The 9240-nt window shown below is 39.1% G+C and overlaps 1 protein-coding gene across 1 annotated transcript in view; it reads right to left on the reverse strand.

The window, feature by feature from the left end:
- The window catches only part of SYBU (syntabulin (syntaxin-interacting)), a 57316-nt gene extending 55630 nt beyond the window's left edge, over positions 1 to 1686 (reverse strand). Inside the window, exon 1 of the mRNA XM_010006537.1 lies at positions 1480 to 1686. Coding sequence (XP_010004839.1) covers positions 1480 to 1686 — 207 coding nt within the window. The remainder of the gene's footprint in view (positions 1 to 1479) is intronic.
- Positions 1687 to 9240: the final 7554 nt, after the last annotated feature.

Below are 9240 nucleotides of genomic sequence, written 5' to 3' on the forward strand. Positions count from 1 at the left end.
GGTGCATTAGAAAGGGTGTGGTTAGTAGGTCAAGGGAGGTTCTCCTCACCCTCTATTCTGCCTTGGTGAGGCTGCATCTGGAGTGTTGTGTCCAGTTCTGGGCCCCTCAGTTCAGGAAGTACAGGGAACTGCTTGAAAGAGTCCAGTGCAGAGCCACAAAGATGATGAAGGGAGCGGAACATCTCCCTTATGAGGAAAGGCTGAGGGAGCTGGGTCTCTTTAGCTTGGAGAAGAGGAGACTGAGGGGCGACCTCATCAATATTTACAAATATGTAAAGGGTGAGTGTCAGGAAGATGGAGTTAAGCTTTTTTCAGTGATGACCAGTGATGGGACAAGGGGTAATGAATACAAACTGGAGCATAGGAGATTCCACATAAACATCAGAAAAACCTTATTTCCTGTGAGAGTGACAGAGCACTGGGACAGGCTGCCCAGAGAGGTTGTGGAGTCTCCTTCACTGGAGACATTCAAAACCTGCCTGGACAAGTTCCTGTGTGATGTGCTCTGGGTGACCCTGCCCGGCAGGGGGGTTGGACTAGAAGACCTTTTGAGGTCCCTCTCAACCCCTAAGATTCTGTGATTCTCTGCAAACTTTTGTTTGAAAGTCTTGCTTTGTAGTCCCCATCAAACCTATAGCAGCTCTGAGTGGCATCCAAACCTAGACACACTATTCCAATTGAGCCTCTGTGAGCTAAACAAGTACTTCACATGTAGCATCTGTAGAAATGACAATGTGCTTTTTTCTGTTCATATGCCAGTGGAGTTAACTTGTGTTTCACAGCAGTCCTGATCCTTTACCACAGAACTTCTGCCTTACAAGTTTTTTCTCATTCTGTCCAGCTTATAATTCCTTCTTTAAATATCATTAATCCTGTTTTGAAAACCATTCTTTTATACTAAGGTGATATAATTTGTTCAGATGGTTCTGAATTCTAAGCATTCTTCATAGCATTGACAGTCCCATTCAGCTTGGAGTTGCCTGCACATTAATAATATACTCCTTATTTCATCATGCTGGCTATTAATGGAACTGCTTGCCAGACCCAGGGCAGATCCCTGAGGACTCTACTGAAATATATGCAGCCATTTTTGCAGTGAACCACTTATATGATTTTGTAACTGGTTTCACACCAGTCAATGATATTTTAATTTCTATGTTGTGTCCCTAGTTTGCTTTGAGAAGGCACTGTCAGTACAGTGTCAGAAGAAGCACTAAAATCAAAATATATGACTTCATCTGTTTTTCTCTTACCCACAGGCTTGTCACCCTGTCACAAAGGAATTTATATTGGCTTGACATAATTTATTCTTAACTAATCCACATTGGCTGTTAGTCATCTCCTTTTCCTCCGGATGCTTACAGATAGTTTGTACAAAAATTATCATTTCAGTTAGGGTTGGAAGGGAGTTGAGATGAGGCCAGCACTGTGGCTGACTCCCAGCTGAATGTCAGTGGATATTAGCAGAATAAAACCTACCTCTTTAGGCTCTTCAGCCCAGTTGCCTTTCAGACTGCAGCACAGATCTTTGCTGCCTGGGAGTAACAGGGCTGTGTCTGTGCCAGTCAGCTTCTGTGCCAGGGACTCGTTCCTGGCCTGTTCCATCAATTCCGTGGGATACAGCTTCAGTCTTCTTAACCTCTTGCATCCCTTTTCAAATCTGAGACCTTTCACAGTTGTCACCATTGGTAACCACTTGATTGGCAAATGAGCTTTTTAGTGAAATTAAACTTGGCAGCATCATTTTTCATACCCACTGAATGGTAGAGTAACAGCTTGGTGTTTTCTCCTATTACTGAAGTATTCCAAATGTTCCTTGCTAGTTGCATTACTTTTTTTCACTTGTATGAGAGTATTAAGTTTTTCTTGTGATTAAAAACTTCACTAAATCAAAGCACTAGAGGAAATTTCCATTGAAATGTTGTCTGACATGTGACAGCTAATACATATATTCATGTAGCTCCATTTTGAAACTTAGCATGTGGTATTTTTTTCAGGAAGTGTGCATCTCAAAGGTGAGAATTAATACTGTAGAACTATGTATGTATGGATGGATGTATATACAAGAAATGTATTTTTCTAGCAATAAAGTGTGCATGTGCTTTTTGAATAATAAAATCATCAAAACAAATGTAATTTATGTAAATGGCACTATTTAAATATATGCTTGGTTCTACATCTTAGAAGAAAGTTGATTTTGCTGTTAGATAGTAAATGTGTAGCAATATTTGTAAGGATAAAGTACTATGGTTGCCCTGCATCATATTACAGATTATGTCTGTTAACATTACTCCTGGTAAACAGAAGTTTCTATGGAATTAATAGAAATCCTTCCTCCATATCAAAACCAGAACATATTATGTCTTGAGAAGGAATGTCTTCTGACAGGTACTTATCATATATTAAATGCAATGAATAATGCTAAAGTTGAATATGTTTCTTGAATATAATGGAAAAAGGTGTAAGCTAGAATACCAGACCAAAAGAAAACCTTCAGAATTAAATGGGCATGAAAGTGATGCTGTACTGTCTACCCCTACTTGGAAATTTTGGAGACAATTTTTTTTTTTCCCTTTAGTTTTCAAATTTGTATTTATTGTAATGCAAACACTTAAGCTAACAAAAACCAGAGAAAGGCCACAGGAACTTGAGCCAAAGGCCTGCATAACACTGGATTTTGATCAATGAATTTGCCCAGTTGTTTTCCGCAGCCATCTTTACACTCTCCAAATGCACTGCCTTGTGCAGAATGGCATAACACAACTTAATTAGTTGTGTGGTCACATCACTACTTTTTATTGATTTTTTTTCCATGACATGGCCCAGTCACTCAGCATCATAACACGGTGGCGCTCAGGCAACTCTTATCCCTGAATAACTTTCTATCATCAGTAACATTTGTCCTTTTCTAGTCACCTGTTACTGCTTTTCCAGCTGCTCAATCCTCCATTGCACGTGTCTGCCTAGGATGGTAGAGGCCACCTCCCATCCCTAGCCCCATTTTCCCCTAACCTACTGCTTCTCCTCTGGAAATAGAAAAGAAGGGACATTAGCTTCTTGGGAACGAGCTGCAGCAGCAGCCAGAGCAGCCTGGGGGAAGGATGCCTGAATTTAACTATCTTATAGACTCAGGCACCTTGGGTAGAAAAGACAAACTTGGAAAGTTGTAGCTGAGTAATGAAAGGGCAGCTTTGCTGTCTCTTGTTCTGTCCTCAGATGATTGAATTGATGGATTAAACACATTACCTCCAGTTAAAAGATTGCTCTGATAACGTGGTGCAGACCAGGTGATCTGGATTCCTCCATGTCATTCACCAGCATTTAAAAATAATTAAGGCTAGTTTTGAAAAACAAAAATATGCCCAAAGTAAGTCATGTGAATTTAGGAAAAAAGTTTAGTAAATGTGACAGAGTAAATTATTTGTGCCAGAAAAAAAATCTTTCTGCCTTCTGTTTTAACACTATGGCAGAGAACTCCCTTACTTGCTTTGACATATTGAAGGTGCTTCTGCAAGAGTAAGAGCAGAGAACACAGGGGACCGTACATGTAGAAGCTCCTGGAAATAATGAAAACTTGGGAGCAAGGAGCTAATAAACACTGAGTTATGCACTCCATAAAATATTCTATGCTTGTTTTCATAAATACTTATTAGCCTGGATGTTTTGTCTGCCTGAATGCAATGCCATCTTTTCTGATTATATTATTTTTATTCTTATTGCTATTTTTCACTTTCTGAAGGCAGGGGATCATAGCAGCATTTATAAAAGTAGCAACACTATACTAATGTAGTAGCATTTTTTTAATGCATCTAAAAATATCAGAAACTTTTTAATTTAGAAGGTGAGATGGTGCACTACTTTGTGTAAAGCATTTCCATTCCAGATTTCTGTTTCCTGATTCTAGGCTGCAGGCTAAGAAAGTTAATAAATTTGGGTTGGACTAGATGATCTTTAAAAGTCCTTTCCAGCCCAAATCATTGTATCTTTTGATGGTTGTCCTGGTTTGAGCCAGGACAAAACCAGTTTTCTTTTTCTTGATTATTTTTTTTCTTCAGTGAACTCTTTTTTAAGCAGCATACTTGCTGAAATTCACAGCAAGTCTTGCAGCTAGTGGGCTGTTAAGGCCCAGTATTTATAGTTACTGCTGAGACCAAGGACTGCTTGTTGAATCTGCTGCCTTGGACACTGAAGGAGCAGAAGAGTCGTATCTACAATCCTCATATAGGGAGGAGTGGACTAGATAGATGGCAAAATTGGCCAAACTGATTATTCCATCTGCATATATATCACACTTGGTATAAATTCAGGGATTATGGAAGTCAAGCCCTCCTTCATCCTTCTTTCTTCCTTTTCCATGTGTCCAGGGAGGACTCCATCTATCCATCTCCTTTGATTCCTAGGCCTGTGCATTCCTGACCGTCACAACTCTCCCCTCAGCTCCTGTCTGCTCTGCCACTCTCTCTGGCAGCTCTGGGACCTTTTTGGGACTCTCCACAACTCAGGACAAGTGCTGTGGGAGCTGTTGGGGATGGGGGAGGGAATAGTGCTTTGTTACACTCCTGCACATATTTGTATATGTTTGTACATAGTTCATTTTATCATTAGTATTTCATTAAAGCTGTCCGGTTTAGTTTTCAATCTGAAAGCCTCTCTCCTTATTCTCTTTTTTTCTTATCTGGGTGAGAGGGGCAGGGGATAGAGAGCATTGTTGTCATTGCTTTAATTGCCATTCCTGAGTTAAATAGTGACAATAGTTCTGTGATTTACTACAGAACCTGTAAACTGGCATGTGGGTGAGTCAGATACTTAAATTAATATTTAAGATTAGAGGACATTGAATCTTCCAAATAACATTAACCCATCCCAACAAAATCCCAGAGCTGAAGAGATTTGGATATATTATTTTCCTTGCACTTGTAATATGCCATTTGAAAGGCATAGAGTGGGCAGGAAGAGTCTGAATTAGCAAGGGAATGAAATAATGACATGGGGTAATAGAAAAGCAGAAAAACTGGTGGACTTGGGTTTGCATTTTGAGGAACTGAAGTAGCCAAGGAGCTGTTTGGCAGACATTGTTTTCCAGCACCCTCTCCTGGCTGGCTCAAGAGTGGCATTACAGCCTTGAAAAATGCCAGCTCTTTTGGGGTAGGTGAAGATGACAAAATGCACCTACATGTTGAATGGAAAGTCAAAGTGGAAGTGAAACGGATGAGAGAAATAGCAGTGTTGTCCTCTTTCCCAGCAATCCTAGGCCTACCTACAGGATTGGAGAGGGTTAAATTTGTCACAAAGTATTATTAGCCAGTAGGTAAAGCTGTATGGGAAATGAAATAATACAACTGCATTTTCACGTTCTCAGAAGGAGACCCAGAACAGTCCCCTGCAGTATGTGTGCAGCCGCAGTGCTGGTGCTGCAGAGGAGAAAGCAGACCGGTGGGCACAGACAAGCCCACCTCCCCCTGCCTTCCCCAGCAGTGGAGCCATAGCTTCCAGTCACTAACCACAGTGCTTCCCAGGAGACACAGCACGAGGCTCTTAGCTCTAAGTCTGGAAGGAGGGAAGCAGTAAAACAAAACCCATGTACTGCCAAAGTCAGTCTCATGCCTGACATGAATAGTTCCTACAAGGTATGCACAACAGAGAGAGAAAGAACACTTTCTAATCAGGTAATCACAGACTTCAGTTGCCCACATACTCCTAAGATGCAGTGATTTTATTAGTCTTTTTTTTCATTTGATGCACAAGATTGCTAAGGCTCTTAAGATAAGGCTGTTTTAAACAAGTATTGACAAATTCTGTATTGTAAAACTGTGTCTGAGAAATGGAGGTTGAATGTTTTTCATGACGTGAAGCAATTTTTTTAGGATGTTTCTACTTAAAGATGCATAAAATATATAAGATTAATTAAATCTCATAAAATAGGTATACATGTAAAGAAATACATATATAAAAGAGTATGTCTAACAGAGATAAGGTGTTCCTTCAAATTAATATAAAGATGTAATTTTCAAGGGTTTTGAAAGTCATCTTCTCATAAAAGCAAGAATAAGCCTGATGCAATTAGGGCATTTTTAAATTAGAAATTTGGTGTCTCTGTTTGGGGAGTACTTAACATCCTTAAAATATTGATCTGAAGAATAACACTTAAAAAATGAAAGTATTTTGGTTGCTGAAATTACACCTTGGTGGTTTAAGCCAGGCACTGCAGGTATTGCAGCTTTCCCAGCTGACTCCACATGATGATGCTTAAATTAGTCTCATGGCACAGTGACTTTAGTTAGGCTACAGAGATGGGAATGGCTCCACCAGGAAGACCCACACTCCAATACTGTTGAGATATTTCCAGGGAATTACCTTTGATGCTTGGAAGGAAAATTCCCACAGTCTAGTCCTGCTCAGCTTCAGGAAGAGAGCAATGGCAATCAGGGTAAAGAGCTCCATGTCACCATACAAATGGAGAGGTCCCTCAGAGATCTTTGCATTGGGTGGAGGGTTCCTGTTGTATCTCTAGCTTCTCCTCTAGCTTCTCATAGTTCCTAGCTACTGAAGACTCTAAATTGTCTAACTCTGAAAATTAATTTGGTTGACTTTTATAAATAGAAATGTTTAAGTTCTTTACATGATTCCTGATACATAGAATTTACTTTGGATTTTAGTGCTGTGGGAGAAGAGGGACAGATCAGATGACCTAGGAAGGGTGTTTCTGAAAAACAGATTTTTAATGAGCAGTGTGTAAATTGTAATTGCAATTTTCTCATTTCATTTGTCATTATTGTAGTAATCCTTTCTTGAATTAGATGTAGTTACTTTCGTCACAATTGCTGAACTGGAAATGTGGAAACTGAAGTAGAAATATCTGCTATTGCTGCATTCTTTGTTGGTTTGTGTAACTTGTCAGATCTTAATATCAATAGAAAATCCTATAACCAGATGTATTATAGCTCATATATACATGTAAATCTCTCTCTATTTGCCTATAAAAATGCCAAGATAATTCAAGCTGGTGTAAGAAAATGAACTTTTTTCAGAATCATTAAATCAGTCCTCTACTCAGAGTAATTACAGTCACACACGATTGTCTCCAGACACATTAATGTGACATCAAATCATACCCTTTGTGCTGTACGAGCAATGAGAAGTAAGAGATTTTTCCTAATGCACAGCTATTTCAAGCTGTTACTATGTGGATAGGAGTAAAAATTTATTGTAACTCATTTATCCAATTTTTTTTTATAATTTTTGAAATTTTTTTCAGGTGATGAAAAAGTCTCTTAAAGGTTCCCATACTCAGGCGTTAGGGAGACAAATGCTCTGAAAAGTGCTGCTCAACATACCTGCCTTTGTGGACCTCATCAGAGACCCTGACCTATCTGAGCTGGTGATTCTTGGTGGGCAAAAGTGCTATTCATCCTTTTACTAGACTCTGAAATTTCCTATGAGTTCTGTTAGAAACAATTTCTGCTCAAAATAAATAAAATAATTAAATGTACATTAAACTAAAAGTATGGTCAGTGTCAATTAAATTGGTAATCTAGAATGCTGCAAAAATTCCTGCATTAGTTCCTATGCCCTTGCCAAAGCCTTTAGTACTGAGGTAGTGTGGTTACTTTCATCTTATCTGACACTTAAATGAAAATTATAGTGGTATCAGTGCATTAATACAAAGCATTAAATATCAGGTTCAATTTTAAGATTTGTTTAAAAAATAATAATCAGATCTGTTGCACCTTACTTCTAAATCCCACATCTGTATTCAAACCAATTGCACTAATGCCTTTCAGAAATACTGCAGAAATGTAGGTCAAGAAAAAAAAGCAGTGTTACTCTCAATTTTACACAATGTAATGGTATTATAACAGTTTCCAGGCTATCAATTTTGTAATAAATTCACTGAAGTAGCAGTATTTGAATGACCCAATCATTGTACCATCACTGTAGCTCACACAACTTGTATTAACTAGTATTGCTTAGGCTCCAAGTCAGTCTCATGGATAATACTGTCAATTCTATTCTTACTGAGATGTAACAATAAATTGTCTTCTAAATCTAAATGTTCTACAGAACTGTAGTACAACTCACTCAATTGTAATGTCTTATCTACATGCTAAATACTTCTAACTTTATAGATACTTTAGTATACTTAAAATCAGTTTACTGTTCAGCTGCTCAGCTTCTAGGCAAAGAAGAGGGCAACCTGAGCCAAACGACCTTTGAAATGCATACAGAGGAACTGACTGGGTTCTGAGGAAAGCACAGCATGCACTTTTGGTGTATGCATATGAGGAGTGATGGTCCATTAACAATTAAATTGGTGGGTTTGATGTGGACGTCATTGGCGATAGCTGATCATGGAGTATTTGCAGAAAAATTGTAGGAAGATCCTAATCCAAAATGTCTGAAATGGTTTACTTTAGGAAGAGGGAATCTGATAAAAGAAGTAATACTTCACATCTGTGTTGTCTGACTGAGTGCTTCTTCTGTATCTAGTGTGAGACACCAGCTGGGCTTTTGACTTGTGTGTATGAATGGGGGAAGGGACAGTGGAACGATGGAAAATGAAACATGGGTGTAAAAATACAATGCCTTCTACTTTTTAGTTTATACTTCAAATTTAAATTCTCTCACACAACTGCATTTCTTACACCTCATGGAGAGAACTGTAGGGAAGCAATTTCTTGTTTGGGAAAAATGGCTAAAAATCGAGTACTTTTTAGCTACCTGCTCTTTCCCAAATTTTCTGAAATTTTCAGTAAGAAAGCATCCATAGATCCTGCACCTCTGTTGACTGGCACAACCATCTGAGACTTCATAGTGTGCAGCTAATCAATGCTTAGGACTGTTCTGCAACCCAGAGTCTACATCCCTGGCTCTGAGAATAGACTTACTGAAACATACCTGCCCTCTGTCCCCTCACATGCTGCTGATGGCTCAGATGATTCAGTGCATTAGTGTGCTGGTTTTGACTGGAGGAGAGTTTGTTTTCTTCATGGTAGCTACTATGGGACTGTGTTTTGGATTTATGCTGGAAACAGGATTGAGGACATCACTGATTGAGAGCATTGATGATCAAGAACATTCTTGCTGCACTGTGCTTACACAGCATCAAGGCCTTTTCTGCTTCTTACACTGACCCTCCAGCAAGTATGTGGGGGGTTGGCAAGGTCTTCTGAGGGGACACAGCTGGGAGATCTGACTCTAATTGACCAAAGCGATATTCCACACCGTATGGTGTCATGCTCA

This window comes from Chaetura pelagica, unplaced genomic scaffold, assembly GCF_000747805.2.
Source record: "Chaetura pelagica isolate M959 unplaced genomic scaffold, ChaPel_1.0 scaffold76, whole genome shotgun sequence".
In the NCBI taxonomy this organism is placed as follows: domain Eukaryota; kingdom Metazoa; phylum Chordata; class Aves; order Apodiformes; family Apodidae; genus Chaetura; species Chaetura pelagica.